The sequence below is a fragment of the Lygodium microphyllum genome, chromosome 1, assembly GCF_053477565.2.
Source record: "Lygodium microphyllum isolate KBCC chromosome 1, Lygodium_microphyllum_v1.1.10, whole genome shotgun sequence".
Classification (NCBI taxonomy): Eukaryota; Viridiplantae; Streptophyta; class Polypodiopsida; order Schizaeales; family Lygodiaceae; genus Lygodium; species Lygodium microphyllum.
This window is the reverse complement of record NC_141135.1, coordinates 149,714,171-149,737,793: the sequence shown is the minus strand read 5'-3', so window position 1 is coordinate 149,737,793 and position 23,623 is coordinate 149,714,171. Positions and strand designations below refer to the sequence as shown.

The window sequence follows — 23,623 nt, the reverse complement described above, 5'->3', positions numbered from 1 at the left end:
TTGAGCAAGCAGGCCTAGTCTAACCAAGTGCCGCACCATCGCTCAAGACGGATTCATCATTAGAGCTACGACCACCGGGAGAGACTCCCTCTTCTAGTGAAGACGGAGATTTCGATTCTGAATCAAAAGTAAACTCAGATAGTGATCCCGAGATACGTTGACCTTCCAAGACTAGATGCACCAAGGGGGACTTACCCGTCCACCTTAAGCACCGTAGATTAGAGGAGGGAAGAAGGAAGTAGCCTAAGGATGCATAGGCGGAGGAGCAAAGAACACTGCAAGACCTACTAAGGATTCGCCAAGTTCAAGAAAGGCGATAGGGTAGTGATCTTGCTGGGAGCCAAACGCCACACGCAAGCAAGCAAACCAATAGAAGGACCCGCCAAGGTCAAGGAGGTCAATTTAGCCAGGGAGGGAGAGACACCCCGACTTGTCTTTATAGCCGATAACCTGACCAAGGAAGAGGAAGCAAGTCTCAGTGCTCTCTTGCGAGAGTATATAGACATGTTTAGTCCGAGTGCAGTGACTCACAACATACCCCTGACACCCGAGGCTACGCCGGTCAAACAGCGGACGTATCCAATGAATCCCAAGTACGCTCACGCAGTGAAAGAAAAGATTGATAAGTTATTGAGAGTAGGATTCATGTACAAGATTAAGCACATGGACTGGGTCTCACCCATAGTGATCGTCCTGAAGAAGAATGGAAAGATCAAAGTGTGTGTCAACTACAAGAAAGTAAACGCTACTACGAAAAGAGAGAATTATCCATTGCCATATACTAAGCACATGCTCGAGAGAGTGGCTAGTAAAGAAGCCTACAATTTTTTGGACGGCTTCTCGAGGTACAATCAAGTGCAAGTACACCCTGACAACACAAGACTAAACTACGCATTGATTGCCAAACCTCTATACAAGCTATTGATTATATTCAAATAGACTAAGGAATGCCAACGCGCGTATGAGAAGTTAAAAAAGGCTCTAACTACTGCATCAATTCTACGAGCCCTAGACTGAACAATCATTTTTCAAGTTCACATTAATGCTTCTAAGTTTGTTGTGGGAGGGGTGATGTGCCAGCCTGGTGAACACAACTTAGACTATCCTGTGAGCTTTGCTAACAGACAACTCATTGACGTAGAAATGAATTATTCAACAGCAGAGAGAGAAGGTTTAGCCATAGTGTTTGCTGTAAAGAAGTTTCAGCATTATCTTTTGGCTATGCCTTTTACCTTCTTTGTTGACCATCATCAAGCCTTGCTTTACCTCGTTAATAAACCATGTGCTACAAGACACATAGCTTGATGGTTACTTCTACTTTTAGAATTCGACTTCTCCGTGGTCGTGCATAAAGGAAAGCGGCATTATATGCCTAACCATATGTCTTACATCCCGACGAGAGGCATTGGACAAGACACTGCAGACAAACTACTTGATCCCCATCTATTCAGCCTATCCAACGCAAAAGATTTCTTTAGAGCTGATTTGATGCCTTATTGAGCAGATGACATAGTCCATGTGCTTGAGCACGGGCTCCCTAAACGACCAATAGAAAAAGCCCGACTTAGGCAACTCATTCTCAAAATCCAGTCGTATCACTTAATAGCAAGCCAACTCTATCGGCTAGGGCAAGACGGACTACTGTGCAAATGTGTGTGCGAGCATGAAATGCACGACAACTTGTAGAGGCACACAGTGGAATAGCAAGAGGGAATTTCAGTAGAGACACAACAACCCGCAAGGTGCTGCAGTCTCTGCTATGGCACCCTACCCTTTTCCGAGATGCAACACGATTCGTAAAGCACTGTGATGAGTGCCAAAGGACCAAGGTACCAGTTTGCAAAGACAAAATGGAGTTGAGTCCAATCATTGCAAGGCAACCATTCGAGAAATGGTTAATCGACTTCATTGGGCCAATCAGTCCCACAGCACAATACTCACAAGCGAAATACATCATTGTTGCCACAAACTACCTCACGAAGTGGATGAAAGCACGAGCTACAAGAAAAAATGACGCTAGGACCACTGCCAAGTTACTTTGAGAACAGGTAATCTCAAGATTTGACTACCCCATCGAACTCGTTAACGACCAAAGCATGCACTTCATCAATGAAGTGATTACTCATCTCCTATCCACCTTTCTAATCATCCATCAGAAATCCTCACCGTACTATCCTCAAGCTAATGGCCAAGCTGAGTCTACAAATAAAATTCTAGTAAACGTTTTGACCAAGGTAGTCTCTGCTTCGCGAAACGACTGGGATAACAAACTCATGGCAGCCTTATGGACCTACCGCACAGCTTATAAAACGACTGTGGGACAAACTCCCTTCAGGTTAACCTACGGGACTGAAGCAATTCTACCTATAGAGTTCTTCATTCCTAGCCTGAGAATCCCTCATCAAGAGAGATGGAATGGAAAGGAGACATGGACACAGCGCCCAGTTGAGCTAGAACGTCTATCGAAAACTCGACTTCTAGCCACCTACGCACTAATATGCGAAAAAGAAAGACGCAAAAGCTAGTTTAACAAGCACGTCAAGCAGCACAATTTCAAACAAGGACACTTGGTACTGCTGTACTCAGTTAAGGGACATAAGCAAAAAATGCAGTTTAGAGAGCTAGGGCCTTTCCGAGTTCACACCATCAGTCAAATTGACAATGTGGAACTTGAAACCCTAGAGGGTGAGAGAATAGGCTTCTTCAATGGAAACCGCCTAAAGAAGTACTACCCTCCCGCGTACCCACTACATGAGCCGCCAATGCTGGAATCCCTTGTCAATGTGCGAGTGGCCACTATCACAAAGATTGACGATGAAGATAAGGAAGCAATAGAACTAGCCTACCTGAGCATAACGGTCACTGCCAAGCACACACACACCTTCAATGCATTGATCAATGAGGGAGCTGACTTTAATGTCTTAACTCACGATCATTGGACTCACATTGGCAGAATGCAGTTGTAGCCCACCAACGCCAAACTCAGCCCATATGGGGGCAGATCATGTGCCCTCTTGGGAAAGTACAAACTAGCAATCTCTATCGAGTCTGAGAGCATACCAATGGCATTTAACATGTTGCCAAACACTAAGGATGCAGGTACGAAATCGCTATTAGGACGCACATTTAAAAAGCAGGCTCATGGCAATGTTGACTACAAGTCCCAACACATTCACCTCACCGTAGGCAACGTGCATATAGTCACCGCTTTCAACAAGGGCTGCGCGACTCCTACAAAGTCGACAAAGCCATCGGTAGAGAAACCCACCGTCAAGTCTAAGGATGGGGTTCGTGACCTGTCACAACCCGCCGCCAAACCTCAAGACGAGCAAATCACTCAAGTCAAAGCTGAGACCTACAAACCAAGGCTTCAATGGATGACTAAACATCAAAACCCACCCCCTCGGAGCACACATCCCCGGCCCCACAAGGCTAAAAACCCACACTCAAAACCTAGGAGACCAAGATGAAACCATAGACAACGATGTACAGTCAAGCCGCAATGGGTTCCCAAGACCTTGTTGCAAGTGCAAGGCTACTATAAGGGTAACGCCTGGATTTGGATACCTGAAGCCAAAACAGCCAAAGGCCCTACCCAAACGCCGCCCTCAAACTTAACTACACAAAATATCAGGACGGATCAGGCACTCAAGCCACAAGAGACTCAAGCTGCCAAATCCATAAAACCTCTGAAGCCCAACCCCGCAAAACCTAAAACAACCTATAGGCCTAAACCGCAGCCCACTACTAGTCTATTGAACAAGAGGCCAAGCCACAACCTCAGAAGCAACTCGACCCTGCAATAATTAGCTGTACTGAACTCTCTAGTTCAGTCAAACCCCAGCCACCTACAAGCCTTAGACCCTCTTATGAGCGGAGATCAATTCTAACCTTAGCCGCGGACTTCGCTGAGAACACAAGGAATGACTTGGTTGCTTGCCTTAGACGCTTAGATACCACCTTCCAGTCGCTTACTAAAATCTATGACTGCTTGGACTTAGACCTTTTGGAAGAGCCTTAAGCAACAGAGGTGCGTACGCTACCTTATTCATGAAAAGAATCCAAATTTGCATTCGTTAAGGCTGCGGAAGCAACTGAGGAGTTAATCGCCATCGAGATTTCCCGCGAGCAAGCACAAAAATGATGCCTCGTCACGTCATATAAAAAGCGCATTGCCTATGCCACCGACCAAGAAATCGAAGAGTTGAAGAAACTTGCTGACAACACCTCTTTCTTCTTGAGGAAATGGTACACTCTCCGACTTCAATGGGAGTTTGAGGGCTGTCAAATCATGACTAATGCTGAACAAAAACATGCTATCAAAACCTCGGAGTATGACCCTACTTATGTAGCTCCAACCTCTTATAGAGTTTTGACAACAATTCGTAACAAACCCCTAGAAGAGCGCCTCCTAACCCATCCATCTTTAGATCGTATTCTAACTGAGGAGGAGTTACACATTGCTAACCGAATTGACTCCGGTGACTTCCTAATGGATGTGCTTACCTACATTACTCACGTAGGCATTCGACCTATCAACATGGACCACTATGCTAAAATGGAATATAATCCAAACTTTTATGCTTGGCTCATGCGGAAGTGAAGCACCATGTACAAGCGTTGAATGCCCTTAACCCTTTAACTTCTAATCCTAGGAATGATCCTTCTCATTCTCAAGGGGGGAGGGGATAAGGTGAAATCAAAAGGTAAAATCAAATAAGTGATGTGAATAAAATGTGCAAGGAAAACTAAAAAGCCTCAGTTAATACCCAAGATAGATGAAAAATTAATTTGTAAGTTGAGGAAAAGTATCACAAAATTTTGGAATAAAGGGATTGCTTGAAGGAAAAATCTACTAATGTACTTATGCATCTCAAGTCAGCAAGCATGAAGTCTTTTCTTCTACGAGTAATTCTTTTGAAAAGCACTAATGGTGAATATGGCTTCATGACAGGCAACCATCATGGCAGACCAAGAAAAGACTGACAAATTGCCTTTCTCAGAAGAGGAACAGGTGAAATATGGCCACTCGATGGAAACGAGGGCTTTCAATCAGTTTAAATTCCTGCATATCTTCAATCTAGAGGATGTAGCCATTGAAGAACAATCCGTGACGCAGATCACTGACCAGTGCAATTTGTAGAAATACATGGAAGCAGTGGGCCAAGGGATAGACTACATCCATTGTGCAAAGTTCTTACGAACTTTTCACAAGAACCTCTGCACCGTGACCGTGCGAGAGGGAGAAGAAACTCATCGGGTGCAGATTGAATTGACCCCAGAGTTGGTAGAAAGAGCATTGGGATTGGCGAATAAAGTAGAGAGAAAGCCGAAAAGATACGTGTATGCCATGCTTGGGATGGACAAGGTGAAGGTCCACACCAGCGATGGCAACAGCTTGGCAGATATTCCGGATCCCAAAATCCAACTTCAGGCCAAGATGATGCATGCATTGTTCTCTAGTCAGAGGTACAACAAAATCATGAGCCGCATTAATGTCTCCCTGCTAGAGAGTATTACAGCACGCTCACTGGATGAGGTGAACCTCAACGGTTTTGCAAGAAAGACCATCGAGACCTCGGCAAAGACTCTGACAACAGGAGGATAGCCCACCGGAGGAGTCCCCTACCACCAAGGCTAAAAGAAAGGCCTCATCTTCAAAAGCCTCAACCATTGGATTCGGCGGGGTCCTCACCACCATCATTAGAGAAGCCTTGGAGCAAGGGCAAGGAGGAGGAGGAGTTGATAAAACGCCGAGCAGGTCGCCACCTCGCCAAGAACAAGAGGCACAGCCCTGTGAAAGGACGATGAGCGAGGAAAGAGAAGACAAGGAACAAGAAGAATAGTCTAGCCGAAAGAGACCAAGAAGACAAAGAAGAAAATTGCACAGAAAAAGCAAGAGGAGAAAAGGAAGAAAGAAAAAGCGGACTTGCAAAAGGCTCACAAGGATTCCAAAAAGGCAAAGGAAAGAAGGAAAAAGCAGGAAGAAGGGGAGGAGTTGAGAAGAAAGGAGGAGAAAGACATAGCCCTTGCAACGCGCAGGTCCATTGAGCAACAGTCCAAGCAAGACAAGCCCAAACCCATGAGCCCGCTTAAAGATGAAGAGCCGAGCTCAAGTGCCCACGTACTAGAACTCATGCCACCTACAGTGCAAGAAGGCAAGGGCAAGGCCCCAATCACCCCCATTCCTACTCTCTTGGCACCCGCCACTACCACCACCATATCCACACCTACTTCTATGACCCAAGTGGATGCCAGCAACCTAATGGCTTGGGTCCAATACTTTGTGAATAAGAAAATGAGCCAAGGAGCAGGAGAAGGGATCCCTCTGGCAGAAACCAAAACACCGGCAGCAACAAACGCCAAGTCTAGACAATAGACAAGACCTGAAGAGGCAAAAGGTGGCAACCTCTACAACGTCTGTCCCCGCAACAGAGATGCCACCTATGGAGTATGATAAATATGTCAAGGAGCTTCTCTCCCAACTAGAGAAATCCAAGGAAGAGAAAAAATTTGCAATGGCAGAACTAGAAGCAAAAAAGGAGGCCATGGTTGCAATTCAATTGGAGAAAACCCGCCAAATAGCCATGGCCCAAAGGAAGATCAGTGAGCTCAAAGAACAACTACAAGCTAAAGACGAAGTAGAAGCCAAATGGCAAGCAAGATTGGACGAAGATACCGAAAGTGCGCCTGCGAAGACACAACAAAGAGATCGTAGGGCTCTATGAGGATTTGCAAGTCAAAATGAAAAAGATCACTAAAGCCACAGAGAAACTAGAGGCACTGAGGGAGGAAAAGCACCTATGTACCAAAGAGAAGTGGAAAAATTGACACAAGAGGCAGCCCCAACATAGGAAGAGCAGCAGAGAATGAAAAGAGAAACGGAAGATCAAGAACAGAGGCTGGCAGTGCTAGCTTAAAGACAGGGAGAAAGCCTTGAGGAGATGACAAAAAGGGCAAACAAATGGGCAACGCATAATGAAAGACGAGTCAAAGCCTTAGCGTGCCGTCTGACTCAGGCTAAAAAAGATAAGGTACTAGCTAAAAGCAAAGTAGAGGCCACCTAAGTGGGCTTCGAAACCCAGCAACGTGTCTTCCTCAATGCACTACTCGATGTCACCCAGACCAAGGAAAGGGAGCCATTGAAACCATCAAGAAAAAGCTGCAGATTGCACACAAGGCCTTGAGAGCAAGCCCACAAATACCGCCGCAACCTATGGAAGTCAGCTTGACCCTAGAAAAGCAATGGAGATACCTACTGTTGGCAGGTCTGACCCCACAGGAAATAGATGCAATTGGGTTCGTGGAAGAAGTCCAACAAGAAACCAGGCAAGGAGATGAGACTAGCCCAAGCTTCGAGATGGGGCCCCATGAAGAAGAGAGAGCCCCACAGCCTCCTTCCCCACCACGGCCAGAAGACCAACAACAAGCGGACACATCCAAAGAAAGAAGGGCCGCACTTAAGGAAAAAAGAAAACAGATGGTGGAGAAAGCAAGGAGAAGGCTAAATGCCAGACCGATGCAAGTACCACCCACACCTATTCCACCGAGCCAGGATAATTTCCCAGCGAGCTTCCACGCTGATTTGGTAATCTGGGAACATTAGTAAACTTCCAAAAACCCCTTCGATTTGAGCTTCCAGTTCCCCGTTAATTTGCGCAAGGTTCTACCGATCAAGGTGGTGGAAGAAGTAATCAACATTGGAAGAAAGCTCAGGGAAAAATGGCTGACGGAAAGAGAGCAAAAACCCACCCTCTGGGGCACAGAGGATGCAGAATTTTGGCAAGACGAGGTTTTTGAGGTCCCGAGATCAGTGCCGAGCTATGAGTGCTAGCCTATATGAAGAAGGTGTCTCTGTGACGTAAACATGGACACTTGGGTGGCTATCTGCAACACACTCCCATTCAAACGCAACAACCCAACATTCATGCCATACCCTCGAAGAATGGAAGTGGATTTTGACCCCAATGTCTAAGACCAGTACAACTTCCTCGTAATCTACCACGTGAATTGTACTAAGCCGGAGGAAGCCCTCACCTTCACCCCAAAAAATCTGTATGATTCTATAGTTAATTTTATAGACAAATTCTCCTCATGCCCCGACCCTGCATTCATTACTACCTCTAATTACCTTAGGCTACTTAGAATACTACTTAGGCAAAATCCCACTCCACAAGAGCGCAACCTTTCGCCCCTCTACTTTGATCCCAACGCCATAGACAGTTGCGCCATGGCTCGACTGATAATGCACACTACTTTTCTCACTTCGTTTTGCTTATCCCTTCTAGAAGATATGAATGATAACCGCTTTACACGTTGCAATCATCTGTTTCTCTCTACCACCACTCTGTAGGTCCGCCTGAACCTCAAAGGGTACTTGCAGAGTTTGCAATTCTTGAATAAGTCTCTTAGGCCCCCTTCTCCACCCCACTCGGACAATGAAGCTTAGCTCTCGTCCTGCCTTTTTTTTTTATAGAGAAATAAAAGAAAAGTGTAATATTTCCACACAGTAAAAGTTAGTTAGTTAGTTTGAAAGTTAGTTAGTCAAATAATAAGTTAGTAAGATTACTAACTAAAGACTAACTAAGGTAAAAACTAACTAACATTAATGACTAATAATTTTTATTTAATTTAAAATATTTTATTTTAAAAATCGAGAGTCGTAAATCCGATATTTTTCTCAGATTGACAAGGACCGTAGCCACCCTTCACGTAAGTTACAACATGAATGAGACTTATGAGCTATATTAATCACTAGTATTAATGTGTATAGTTTGGATGGTCCAAAAATATTAGATTTTGGACAAAACTAGTATATTTTAGATCTTTTAGATATTATCCAAAAAAAAAAAAGATATGGAGATTTCTAGAATTGGATGTCATTTAAAAGAAAAGACAAGTGATATTTTTGTTAGTTTTGGAGATTTTATAAAAAGAAAAATAAAGAAAAGTGACTGGCGAAATTGCGCGCGCCGCGATCGCAGTCTACAAGCAGTAGACAGCACTTCGAACAGAGAAAAGGAGGAGTGAACTAAGAGCTTTCTGACCAAGCGTCTTGAAATTTTACCCCTCTTTCGAAGCCAATGGAACCTTCAAATTTATAATCTAAGCATCAAATCACTGATCTTTCCAAGATCCCCCTCCACAAAGAGCTCAACTTCTCAACCACAAGCCCTCTTCTCTAATTTTTCACTATAAATATGAGGCATAGGGAGGCACAAGGGAGTATAAGGAGACCCCGAGAGACTCCGAGAGAGAGGTAGAGAGAAGGATACCCCTCCAAGATATTGTGAGAGAGAGCTTGAGAGAGAGAGAGTTGGTCAAGGGTTATGAATGGCATAATCATGACATTAAAATTTGTGCATACAAGCGTTAAGTAAATTTTATATAGAATCACTCGTTGATCCCAAGGGGGAGAGCAGATATGCGATGGAAATATTATTGCGACTATTCTTGCATTGTTTGGGAAGAATGCAATTGGTTTTGTTGGTTGATCGAACAACATCCTAAATGCTTTTACATTCAACTGGTTGTTAGTTGTTGTTTGGATGATTATTCCAAGTGCTTGTGATTTATGGTAAATACATGGCAAGAGTCTGTGATGACAAGTTGCCATGGGAATAAAGGAATGTTTTCCTAGAAAATGATATTAGGACTGAATGCCTTGTTGTGCTAGATTCTTAAAGGGATTAATTAAGGAAGGATATATTGCACGGGTGGATCGCCTCCATGATCGCACCGCGGATTAACACAAAGAGGGCACTGCTCGATTCATGGGCTGAAGGTCGAGTGGTGAAAAGGCCAACCACAGGAATGATGTTTTGCTCCTAGATAGCTTGCGGGTCAGTTGGAGCTCTAGACACCCCTTGCTAGATCTAGAATGGAGTTGAAGACCTCCGTGGCCCCCAACGTCTGGGCATGTTGGGAGATCCTATTCTAGATAAAGAATTGAATTTGTGGTGCCATGTGATGTGGACCAATTACTTCTGCAAGGCAGAAGAGATACTTCTGTTGGACAAAAGGGATACATAATTTCTCCTATATAGACGGGGGACAAAGATTAACTTGAAGATAAGTTAAGGAACTTGTTTATCAATAGATTGCTTTGCTCTGTTTTCGTATCCGTGCTATAAGTTATGTGAACGAACCATATTCCCTAAAAGGCTTAATTAATGAAGCTGGTTTTAAGTGTCACACATAAATGTGGTAGGACCTAATTAGAAAACTAAAGCTATTGAGGAAAGCAGATGGGCGGAACCCCTGACGGGTCCGTCCTACGGCAGGGTAGTCCCAAAGAACTGAGAGGCTTCTCACAAGGTTTACCGTCTTCAACCTTAGAAATTGTTGAGTGAGGGAGTGAGTGTGTAAGGGCGAGGGATCTTGGAGGTGAAGCCCTCCATCATCTCCTCTCTTCTTCTTCTCCTCTTCTCTTCTCTCGTCTCGCATGTGGCTATGGAGGATGGAGCTTGGAGGAAGAGGCTTGAGGATGCTCGAGCTTGCATCACGAATCATGGAGCTACCGGAGTGCTTGAGAGAGGAAGCAACTCATTTGGGCATCAAGGTAAACTCACTACACCCCGGAAGGATGGAAGGCGCGTCGGCTAGGTGAGAGATAGCCATAGGTGCTCGCTTAAAACAGTTGAAGGAATAAGCGGTCCATGGGTCTTGGCGGTTGAGTTTGAGCTCGCCTCTACACGACAGAAGCTAATAATTTAATAAGAGTTCAATGTTTTGCAGCTTAAGTAAAAGTAATCGAACAAGTTTAAAATTGTTATGGTGGGGGACAAAAAAGAGGGCATTTGCTTAACTTTAATAGGTTTGACTTTATTAGCTATGAAAGATTTTCAAGGTTGACTAGTACTCATTATTGTAAGAAACATACTAAAGATTTGCCAAAATACAATCTTACTAACAGAGAATCTGTTAGTCCATAGAACCCTTGACAAACCTACTTAGGAAATCAGCTGGCTTCCATAGCTAGGGTGACCTTTTGGACCTTGTGGAGTATTAAAACCAAGAAGTCAGTCACCAACCTCTCTCCTGCTGCAAAGATTTTGGAATTGAAATAGTCTGACTCCTGAGAGCACTGATAATAGATGCTTGGAAACACGACAATGATCAGGGAGTCCCTTGCTTAGGGATATATACATCCACAGCGCACGTAGGTAATGATTACATGAAGAATCTGATATTTCGAGTTCATTTCTATATTAAAAGCAAGGACTTCTAACAGATCGGCCAGATCGACCACCCTTGGTAAGAGACCTAGCTACAAGATGCATTGTCTAGCAATGTTTTGAAAGTCAAGAAGAAAATGAGAAGAGGAAAGAAATAGGGTACGACAACAAACCTGTGTCAGGCCAGGCTTGTCTGAAGTTCGTGCCACACCCCACTGTCTTGTAAGAGCGTTTATAAGTGATGACTTTCCAACATTTGATCTACCTTTAGAGACAAGACAATCACATTCAAATACAAACAGATCACTAGTAAAATAAACTCTCACACTTCCAACCACCAGGGCAGGTGAAAACTTCATGCTAAAGAGGAATATCTGTGATAAGCAGGATACCTGCAAATGCTACTTCTGGAATATCAGGTGCAGGTAATGAGGTAGATACTTTTGCAGCAGCTGTGAATCTTAATTTGTGCCTGAAAATCTTCAGAGAGACAGATTTAAGCAATTTGGTTACTGCTCAACTAGAAAGAAAAGAAGATTACAAAACTTGATTCTCAAATACATTTCTTCCAGAAAAACAATAATGGTGTCGAAAGGATGGTCACTTTTACTAGCATTATCCTTGCAAGTTTTCAAAAATGAACAAATACATGCTTCAATCAACCCAAACATGACAGTACAAACAGGTTTTACTCTTACATATTGACCAAGACAAAGAACCTAAGGTCCAGATTCACGTGGATCCACAAAGACAGGGATGTGCAGTGCCAGGTCTAATCCAACTTCATGCCCTCAAATTGGAGAGAATAATCCAAACTTAGACAATATTTACTGATTTGCACGTGTGTACCCAGCTCATAAGGGCCATGGAGACTAAATGTTAACCCCATCTTCCTCCAAAATAAAACTACAGGCAGTTTTTCTTGAATGCAAGACCCAATAAAAAGACTAATGTCAATCTCAAGCAACCATTGAGCTGTACAGCTGCCAATGAGAGACAGCATAGATCCTTTGGTAAAAGCATGTCTTAACAACATCAAAGAAAGTGCAACGCTCTGCAGGAAGAGAACATAACAGTATCCTGCATAGCAGCACTACTAACAGCTATGTGCTAAAAGTTGGCCATGATATTCTCAGCAGTTAGAACCAGCTATTGTACTTCTCCTTGGGCACACAGGACTATCAGGATCCCAATACTTGTAGAGAACAATTTCAGGTTCAGGAATGGTTAAATTCTGAAGTTTGACTTTTATGGCTGTTAGTACAATGTAGCAATATTACATCTGAGAGCAGTCTCAATCTCAGGATCCAAATATGCTGTTATTTCTCAAATCTAAGATCATCTAGGTCCTGCTTTCAGAAAAGCTGATGTGCAAATAATAGTTTTCTGTCCCATCACTAGGGGGCCTATGTGCTGATGTTTCCTTCTAAGAATCAGGTGGCTACCATATAGTTTTTTGCACAGAAGGAGGCTGTTTGAAGCTGAGTTTTGCCAGGCAAGGTTACCAGTCTGTTGTTTGACAGCAGACAGTAATTTCACCAGTTCAACACGTGTTTATGTTCAACATCTTCCTGAGAGCATGTCCATACTCATGTTCTTCAGCAGGTGCAAGTCCCTGCCTATGGGCAGCAGGCTACATCTTCGGTCCATCTGAAGCAGAATTGATTGAAATCGTTTTTCCAAAACAGGAGTTATTTCATATTTTCTACAATATATTTCACTATGCCTCATTATTGTACAATCCAAGATCAGTACCCTCAGGGCTCATATCTTACTTGGTCACAGATAAGCACAGCCAAAGCATGTGTCTCTTATCTTTTTTGCTCTTTTTTTTTTTCGGGGGGGCGGGGGGGCACAGGGGATCACAGCCAAAGCACAGCATACTTTCCTTTTCCTTTATCTCTTGAGCTTCCAAACTCGTAGTTTCATTCCTCTACACAAATGTGTTTTGAATATGGAGTTTTAGGAATGAGTGCATTCATAGTACATCTTTGCAGCTCATTTTTTCTTTGCAGCAGTCAGCTTTTCCACCAACCAGCAGCCGATGAAGCAGCATCGAGAACCTCCCCACATTAGTATGCGTAGGCATCTGATGTGTACATCTTCCACATTCTTAGGCTTCAAGAGTCTTTCATGTCTACAAACACCTGCAGAACTTGTTCTAGAGTTTGAGTGCATTTACAGTACATATTCCTCATCCCTTTGCAGCAGCCTGCTTTTGCACCAACAAGCAGCCGACACAGCAATGTCAAGAGCGTGCCCACATAAGAGTCTTGACATGTGAGTGCATCTGGTCTGTATTTACATTTTGTCATATTACAAGGATAAACCAGAGTCTTAGGCTTCAAGAGCCTTTTTACATCCTTCCATGTAAGTGCCTGCAGAAATTGTGGCAGTAAAAGCTGAATCCTGATCCCTGATTTAAATTAACGCGTAGGAAAACATCCACACACATGAGGCTGTTTAAAGTTTGGACTTTGGCCTCCCAGTAGAAAAAATGCCATAAATTGGAGGATAGAACTATCATCCACCAAACACAAACACGAAATATGAGAGTCATGAATCATGTTGTTCATCTACCTAATTTGTTCAAAGATAAGGGGCCATTATTCTTGTTAAAGGAAACAGGCATCCAACTCTTTCAAGTCAGACTATATTTGAATAAATGGGCCACCCTAGAAAGAGCACTCTAATAGCTTTTCAGGCATACCAACTTGAACACCCGACCTCTTAGACCAATTAATTCCAATGAACTCAAATAAGTGAGGGTATGATGAAGTAGATATGACCTAGTGCTTGCACAACTAGTCGGACTACTAGCCTATTGAGTGAAATCTGCAAAAATATAAGGTTTTTCATCAGTAATTCAATAGCATTCTAATGCTAGTTTTAAAGTAATAAAGATCACAGAAAAAGCATTCCTTCAAGCCTTAGGATAATGACAGGCTGTTTGTGCACAAATTCATTGTCAAGTCTACAATGCATTAAGTAAAAGAGACCTAAGGAAAAATGCAATTGAAGCACAGTGAATCACAACTGGTTAGAAACACAAACCTACTTCCTCTTGCGTAGGTTGTCGCTCAGGCTTCTTTGAAAAAGGAGCATTATCAAGAGGAGCTGGCATTATTCTGAGATTGTAGCCAGCTTTCTGCCACTCAGACAAGCGCCTTCGCCCCAGCAGCTGCCAAAAAATATAAGTCATTCAACTCTAGGACAAATGTACAGACTACATACAAACAAGTATTTCTAGTCCTTACTGTTTCCATGAATCTAAATTCCACTATTGACAGCCCATACATGTCTTTCAATATGTTGCAAAAGTTTTGGGGAAGGCACAATGGCTCGAAATTGTGCATTTCTTGAAAGATTTGACTTCTCTAAACTATCATTTTCCAGAACTGCAAAGAAAAACCCTGACATTAGATCAGGACAAAGATTAAAAGCATCTTGTCGGCATTTTTAAGCCAAAGTTTCAAACATTAACATTATTTATTTCTACACCTAATCCGAACGACATGTAAAATGATTATATAGCAGCAAGTTCACATTAAAGTGCCCTTCCTAACTGGGGGATCTATGTTCCAAACCTCCAAAATAGCTCATTTAGGATCTCGTCCTTTGGTGTGCCAGATTGGAAAACTAAAGTTTGACAACGCATTTGCCCTATTTTGAAGTATGAAATCTAAACCCACTATTGGAGTCTAAATTTACCTCACATTGACTAGAAGCCTATGTAATGAGTGGTTTCAAACAGCCAAACAAGATGCTCAAGATCAAAGACACAAGCCATGAGCCGGTGAACCTATACAATTGAGCTCTCCAAAATCCAAATTTGGCAACTCCTAAAATTTAGGAGGTTACTCTTTTTGGAAGTTATTCCGATGGAAATTATGTATGTGTCGAAGGCTCCAAATTTTGTAAGGCACAATTTTGTCTTTAGAGCTATTTCAAATCCTTAACCTTTTGAGATATTTTCAGAGTAGAAGGCTTAAAAGCTTGGTTCTCTAGTTCACACTACAATTTTCATTTTGCTTAAAACTTGTTTCAACAACCACTTGTCTCTTACAACTTCCACTTTCCACTTTTGAACACCCAAGCCTCACATTATATATTCAAGGTCTCTCTCTTCACATCCACAAGCTCCTATCTAATATTCAACCAAGTAGCACTTTTTCCTCAACTCAACTGTATCAAACCACAAAAGAAAAAATCTGCTTCCTACCAATCGTATGCAGAAATTAGGGTTTCAAACCCCTAATTTTCAGATTTGCAACAAATCGGCCCCCATTGTATATGATTCAAGCACTATGTGCCCCTAGTTTCTTTCAATAAAGTCCTATAAAGGAGAGGGAGGGGCCATTTCCCTCTCATCACAACATCCTCCCTCTTTTTTTTGTTTAATCACATAAGAATTACAAGAGTCACAGCAAAGTAGCAAAAGAAATTGTTGTATGCCAAGAAACTAAATCCGACCTAGGACAAAGGCTAGCATGCTAAATAAGATCAAGCTGCCAATAGAGAAGACCCTTGAGCTTAGCAATACAACTTTTGAACCCCGAAGGTGGAATTGAAGATGTAGGCATTCCGAGTGACCCAATTGTGCAAACAATCCTAGAACCTAAGAAAATGAAACAATATCTTCATATGTGGCTACACGAGCATGGGATCTTTTGCATTATCAAAGACCCAATTAGAGGGACGCAACAAAGGTCCTACCACAACTCTTCAAATGTCAAACAGAAGGGACGATCTTTTTGGCTAATGGGCATGAAATCAATCTATGTGGAAAAATTCCACACTAGCAGTACAAAAGAAACAATTGCCATTCAAAATGTGGTAGTCCCCAAACAATATTGGCTTTTTCACCAACCAATGGTGATTAATCATAAGGTGATATATCTCGTCAGCCAAAGTACCTTCCAGACTCAACCAAAAATAGAAATGGAGGAGGGAAACAGTACTAAATGATGCCGCAGTTTCTCAGTAGACACTACATCGGATGTTCGAGATGACGGATATATTCTTCACTTCTTTCTAGGTCATGAGATTTAGTAAACTACAAGGGGAATATTCATCTCTTAGCAACAATATGTGCAGGAGCTTTTGACCACCTTTGAGATGGAAAGGTGTTGATCAATTTCTACCCCCATGGATTCGAGCAAGAAGGCTACAGCCCACGCAGATCCATTAGTGGCAGATGCTACCTGCTACATGTAATTGATTGGGCCATTGATATGGCTCCTAAATACTCAAATTTATTTGTGCTTTGTTGTAGGTCTACTTGTAAAGTTCATGATGAGTGAACCCAAGTTGGTTCATTAGTAGATTGCTATGCGAATTTTGCAGTTCTTGGAGGGGGGGCCCTACCTAGGTATTTATTATCTAGTAGATATAGGAGATACAACCTTTATTCTACAAGGCTCAACGGATTGAGACTTGGCTAGAAATGTTAACCACAAGAGATCAACGACAAGTTATGTACTTTACTTTGGGTGCAGGCACTATCTCTTCGAGTGGTAAGAAGCAGCCCACAGTTGCCCTATCATCCATAGAGGCAAAGTATAAAGCAGCGCCTCCTTCCACTTGTCAAATAGTATAGCTTCAAAGGTTATTAGGAGAGCTTGGTTGTCCTCAAACATGTCCTACTATAGTTCATTGCAACAATGAGAGTTGCATTGCTTTGACATGCAATCCTATATTCCATGCTAGATCAAAGCATATTGAGATATAATACTATTTCATTCGGGAGAAGATCTTGGATGAGACTATTGTGATGTGGTATATTGTGAGACGGAGAATAACTTGGAAAACTTGTTTACCGAGCCTCTTCCTCAAGCTATTCTCCGACAGCACTCCAGATCCCTGAGCTTTATGCCACATCTAGGATCTAAGAGGAGGCGTTAGAGATTTAGTCATCACTTGGATGGGCATAGGCAGTCTACAGTCATTGGAGGGCAGATTTATGCATTTCCTGATCAAGTCGAACAATTTGCGGCAGTCACTAACAGTTTTCACAGCAATCTAGGCAGGTCAGACAGTATGGGGCAAACAAGGCCAGTGCCACGTAGCAAGCGTACAGCAGGCAGTAATTTTCACATTTTTTCTGGATTATTTTATGCAATTGGCCACCCTGCAGCCAGTATTTGTGTCACAATTCTATAGAAACAGGATTTGTATCCTTTTTCATTAATTTGTCTATATAATGATTTATTAAATTTATTTCCTTTGCACTAATTAGATATAAAGAAAAGTGCATTGGAGTTGGCCACTGATGAGTGGTCACAGGTTATGGTGGACCCACGCGGTGGGTTAGAGAAAAGATAGTTCACACTTCCACCTATATGGCTCGATTGGGCGCCTATGACTAGAACTCATGCATATCAGGGTTAGACTCGCACACAGAAAGGATTGATGCCTTGAAGTGTGGGCTAGATCCACCAAAACAAACAGTTACAATCAACAAGATGGCATGATCATGAAATGCTTGTATAATGTGCATGTGTGGGCTGAAAGCTTGAAAAGCACATTTCTTTGCATAGGAAAGTCACATGAAGATTCTGATACCGTTTTTGCGATGTACATGGAAAAAGCTTTCATATGACACCCATATTGGGGGGGTACCTAAATTTTAGGAAATCCCTAAATTTTAGGAGCCTCGAATTAGCCTAAAAATGCTAGTCCTAAAAAATAGGAATGTCATTCTAAAAATAGTAAGTTCTGTACTCTGACTGTGCTTACTAAATTTGGTTGTTTCTATTCTTGACAGTATTCAGCCCAAAAAGGAAGGCCATAGAGAAGAGACAAGTGTCAAGACACTTGTCACACAAGTTTCCAAGTGTCCCACCACTTGTCACATCTCATGACATGTGGCTGGACACTTGTCTTGTGCTACTCCACTTTCCCCTTTTGTACTAGCTCTTCCGTCTCCTATAAATAAGAGCTCGTTTTTCTTCATTCGGTATCATTTTTCTTTGTTGTAAACTCATGTACAACACCCACAGATAGCCAGAAACTGGCCCCATCCATCCCCATCATCATCCCCCACTTCTCTATTATCAAATTCCTCCATATTCCCTCTTCTATCACTGCTGTTTTACAGGACAGCAAGCTTGTAAATTCATTACAGCACCTCCTTCTCAAGCTCTTTCTTCCATTTTAGCAACAAGAAGCAAGCCCTATCCATGTACTACTGTTCAACGATGGAGAAAGGCTGATTTTTCCCTTTTTCTTCTCTCATACTGTAAAGAAATCAGTTATTATCATTGCATAATAGATAATGCATCTGTGTTTGTACATCTTTACATGATCTTGTGAGAGTGAGAATTACTTCTCCTCACTCTCAGGTTGATTGTAGCTGAGCTCTTCCCTAAGGGACTTGGATTGAGCAGAAATACATTCCTTCGGGGGGGGTTGCCCATCTTCAACCCTCAATCTTGTCTCCATTACTTTTACATTTTCATGGCTATAATTTTGTGAGTAATTTTCATTTTCAGCTTTAAGTATTCATTCTCTTTTATATTAAATCTCGAAAACAAGCGAATATCATAATTGTTAAGCATACTACGTTGTTCGGGGCGTTTACAGTTTGAGGCTGGCAGACCTGATTATTTTATGTTTTCTCTTGCTGCCTACTAATTGCCCAACCTTCCTCAGCCATTCTCACTTGTGATTTGCAAGTTGAGCAAGACTTCCGGCAAGGATACATTCAACAGCCCATTGTACATATCTACTTCCTTCATTCAGCATTCATTCACTGCAGATCTCTGCATTCTTCTATCTCTTTCTCTCTCCCCCTTCTTTCTTTCTTTCAGTTTGGTCATACACTTCCACATTCGCTGCACTCTGACAGCACCAAGCTTTGGGGCCAATAAGTGTCGTGTGGTGCAAGAGTATTCTTAGCCACCACTGTGTATGGATTTTTCTTGCTGAAATTATTGTTGAACTGAATACACAAGTATACAAATAGAAAAATGCGCAGGTGTGTATCTATATGTTATAACTTGCCACATGGTCCAAAGGACCTGCACTTACACCCCATATTTAGCCCTACTAACAAATAGAAAAATGCGCAGGTGTGTATCTATATGTTATAACTTGCCACATGGTCCAAAGGACCTGCACTTACACCCCATATTTAGCCCTACTAACAAATTGTTTCTATTGTAGAACCTCCAAAAGTCAACTTCACTTTCAACAAATCTAAGTTTGAATATGTGCATTAAGCCGTAGTAAACAGAAAATGGCTTCATGAAACACAATACAAAAAGGTATGCTGCTCTGCATATATGAACTATCAAGCGTGTATAATGGTGAATGTTAATGCCCAAAGTTTCAAACTATGAAGCTATTCAAGTACATAAGAACATAAAGTTCATCTACCTTCCTCCCCTGGTAAAGGATATCCATCTACTAATCGCTTTGCAGTCATGTCACTTGGGTGGATCCGCATTGTTATCTTTTTCTTCTTGTGTTTCTTGAGAGCTTTGGCATTAGCATTCCCTTCTAAGCCAGCTCTTTCTTTGGCCCTCTCTTTAGAAGCATTCCTCTTGTGTGCTGTAGATTTGTCAGATGCAGAAGTTTCACGGGTGAGCTTTGTTGCAGACCTTGTTACCTTTTTCTGGACCTCAGAAGGAGCCAGACTTGATCTGTTGGATGTACTTCGCTCTTGTTGAACCCTACCTGAAACAGAACAGATGATATCCAACGAGTTAGGAGGCAATACAAGCAGAAAACGTGAGAATTGAATATTGTAAGCTCTTGATGGATGATAGCATTCAACACGTGACAAATTATAAAAACCAATAGTGACAATTAATCCAAATGAGTGGCTTCAAATTCTGAGAATGAGAAGATAGGAATTATTACGTTCAATAATGATACCGTCGTTTAAAAACAAGACATAGTTAGATACATTGTGGAGCCAATTCAAGGCAAAGGCGAGTGTTGAATTGCAAGCGTGACTCGTAGTGACGATGAGGTGCGTTGATATCTCAGGACTTTGGTGGAAAACGTCTGTCCATGCGGCCTGGCTTACTTTCCATAACGTGGAGATGGAAGCAAATATTCCTCTTTCTCGTCCTGGTGTGATTAGACCTTTAAAAAGTCTGTTTAAGTTGCACGTACCTCTTCCGTAAGCAGCAATCTTTGCAGTTGCGCCGGAACTGGTTCGCTGTGGTCGCCATCTGACGACTGCCTTTTTGCCGGATTGAGGGGATTTCCGCCCTAACTTGAAGCTGGATGTCAAGTAAGATCGTCCGAATGAGAGGTCAGTAGCCTGAACAACGCGGCATATTCTACCTGGCAGAAGAGCTGAGTAGTAGCAGGTGCTGAAACTCGTATTGCTAATGTAAGGCGTGTAAAGCTGTTGGGAAACTGCAGCATTGATGAAAGACATTGCACTACTGAAGTGGCGATGTTGGCCTCCTGCCGTTATCCTAAGATCTCCTATCCACCGGACCCTTAACATGACTTGTGCTGCGGCCATCACCGCGGAGGGTTTCTTCTACCACGGTTCTTCCGCCTCCGTACGTAATTGTGAGTTCGTCTTACTATCTAATATCGCTCCGTACTAGGACCGGCGGGTCATTTGTAAAGCGAGAAGGGGCAATCGCTCTCCCACCTCTCTCTCTCGTTACAAACGACCCTAAATCTATACTACTATCTATTCTACCTCTTATTTTCGAATCTCCCAAGGCTAAGCCACCTAAATCTATACTACTATCGATACTACCTCTTATTTTCGAATCTCCCAAGGCTAAGCCACCTAAGACCCAACCCTACATGGCAACGTTTTACGAGACCAAACGAGAAACTCTAATTTATAAAATAAAAAAACCCACGCGCTATATCTATATTACATTGTTATTGTGCCTATACCTTAGGTCATGCCCAAACCACCAGAATGTTGCCAAGCCTACTTTTCAAACCAAGCCTACTTTCAAATGTGCATGTCTTGCATGGAAAAGGATGTGCCATAATGACTAGGTGTGGTCTTCACCCCCTCCACATTACTCCCGCTCCTGCCTGCAATCATGCTGCGTCACGTTAAGGGAGATTGCATTGCTGGGAGAGCTGGTCCTGCATTCGCCGTCTTGTCGGTCCTACATTCGCGACCATCCTGCGTTCGCCAAGGGAGTGTTGGGTCCATCACTAAGGAGATTGTGTAGCCAGCTCTCTCTCTCTCTCTCTCTCTCTCTCTCTCTCTAGTCGTGAGGGTCATGGGGGGTGAGCATTATATTATACTTATTGAATCGAAAAACTCAGATTTACAAATCAAAAAGCCTACACACATATACTTAAAAAAGTCAAGCTAACTCTTCTTTTAGATTAAGAGAGGTAATGATTACATGCCAGCCAGTAATTTCAACCAATTGGTAAGGAGAAAAGAGCAGTTGATTAGAGGAGAAGATAGCACCCATATCTTCAGGTGCCATTATGATGGTGTATATTCTATATGGTGTGATTATGATGGTCCATGTGGCTTAGAGTGTGGAGCAACGTCCATCTTTCATGGCCAGCATCCATAAAACCTCCTCATTCCCCAATTGCAGTTGCTTTCGCCGAGGTCATTTGGAGGTTAGTGTATAGTGGTTTTCTATTGATGATGATTAATTATAAAATGCTGCCATTTTTTGCTCTATGCAAAGTAGTTTGGAGTGTGGATTGTGTACCACCTTAAGAGAAGGTTTCATCAAAGGAGGCTTCTTTTCAAGTACATTCATTTGACCTTGCAATTCACTTTAAACTTTTATATTTTCTTCAGCACTCCCTAATGCATGTGGATGTAGAATCAGTGTATGCTTGTGTTCTCCACCCTCATGAATAGAAATTTGAAAGCACTCAAAATAGAATAGAAATTTGAAAGTAGTTTAGATATAAATTACCAACCTGGAGTTGATAGGATGCCTCTCCTGGATATATCTTAGTCGATGCTCTATAGATAGTTCATGGACCTATTTTCTATCGGGAGTAAGCCAAAGGAGAGTGTTGAAAGGATCTCCTCTTTGCAAGCTAATTGAAGTACAGTAGCAGACTAAGATGATTGAAAGATGTTAGGGTGCAGTCATACTCCACCACAAAACGTTGACAGCCACATTGAAAGGCTACCCTATGTCAACATGCTTTCTTCTTGTCCAACCGTTTAAGAAGTAAGTGGATACTTCATGGATTGTTCTCCATCAGGGGTAAGCCGAGGGAGAGCCTTGAAAGGATATCCTCTCTACAAGCTCATTGAAGGGAGAGGGTACCAAGTATTGTAGCAAATAGAGACTAATTAGAGGAAAGTGATGATGATTGATAGATAGGGTGCAATCATACTCCACCACAAAACATTGAGAGTCACATTGAAAGGTTGCCCTCTGCCAACATGCTTTCTTGCTTTCCAACCATGTAAGAAGCAAGTAAAATCAAACAAAGGCTTTGTGTGACAGCTTGCTACACTCAAGTAGTAAGAATGAATAACAGTGCACTTTGTGTGATGGCATGCACCTTTAAATTGAAGACGCGCTTTCTATGATAGCCTACTACACCCGATTGGGAAGGGCGTGCTCCTTCGAATTTAAGAACACAAAAGTGCACTTTGTGTGATGGCTTGTGCCTTCAAATTGAAGATGCGCTTTCTAATGGCCTACTACACCCAATTGGGAAGGGCTTTCTCCTTCGAATTCAAAAACATGCTTTGTGTGATGGCTTGCTCCTTCGAGTGGGAAGAGTGAACAGAAATCTAACGTACATGATGATGAGCATAGAAATAAGTGCGTAACGGCCTGTTGCATTCAATTAGGAAGGGCTTCAAACATAAATCTATCAAAGAGGACAAAAGGGCCTGCTACACTCAAATGTGATGATGAGCATAGAAATGCGCACAGAGAGAGAGAGAGAGAGAGAGAGAGAGAGAGAGAGAGAGAGAGAGAGAGAGGGGGGGGGGCTTCTTGTGATCCCTAGAGCACATGGTGGTTGCCACATGGTAGACCATGCATTGAAAGGTCTACCACATGGTGAGCACCATGTCCTTTAGGGATTGCATAGCTTCATTTACATGGTGGCCCTAGAATGGTGGGGACATGACCTTGGTAAGGATACATGGTTTGCCTTTGGGTTGATAATTAAATAGATAGAGGTTCAAAAGATAAAACCTAAAGATGATAATTAAAGCACATATATACCTACAAATGGCCGTTGATATGGATTAAAGGTTTCAATTTTATGAATAAAGGACAAATTCATGTTCTTTTAAAACTCTAAATTTCTCATTCGTTTCCAAGGGTGTTTTTCAAGATGTATAACTCAATGCTGGTGAGATATAGCCCAATAAGGTCTTCGTTTCAAAGGTGAGAACAATGAAGAGATATGAATTTTAAAATTACATAAAGAACAATGATTGTATTTTATAGATCACATAAAGAAAAACAATTATAATGTTCTAAATAGTTATAATTGCATAAAGT

The 23,623-nt window shown here is 42.3% G+C and overlaps 1 protein-coding gene across 1 annotated transcript in view; it reads right to left on the bottom strand.

Moving 5' to 3' along the window:
• Positions 1–20,796, bottom strand: part of LOC148041811 (P-loop containing nucleoside triphosphate hydrolases superfamily protein) — a 39,210-nt gene extending 18,414 nt beyond the window's left edge. Inside the window, exons 1-6 of the mRNA XM_087682718.1 lie at positions 20,301–20,796; positions 19,557–19,856; positions 14,475–14,575; positions 14,236–14,358; positions 11,570–11,657; positions 11,351–11,442 (exon numbers count right to left, since the gene is read on the bottom strand). Coding sequence (XP_087538844.1) covers positions 11,351–11,442; positions 11,570–11,657; positions 14,236–14,358; positions 14,475–14,575; positions 19,557–19,856; positions 20,301–20,661 — 1,065 coding nt within the window. The 5' untranslated portion in view covers positions 20,662–20,796. The remainder of the gene's footprint in view (positions 1–11,350; positions 11,443–11,569; positions 11,658–14,235; positions 14,359–14,474; positions 14,576–19,556; positions 19,857–20,300) is intronic.
• Between the last annotated feature and the right edge of the window lie 2,827 nt (positions 20,797–23,623).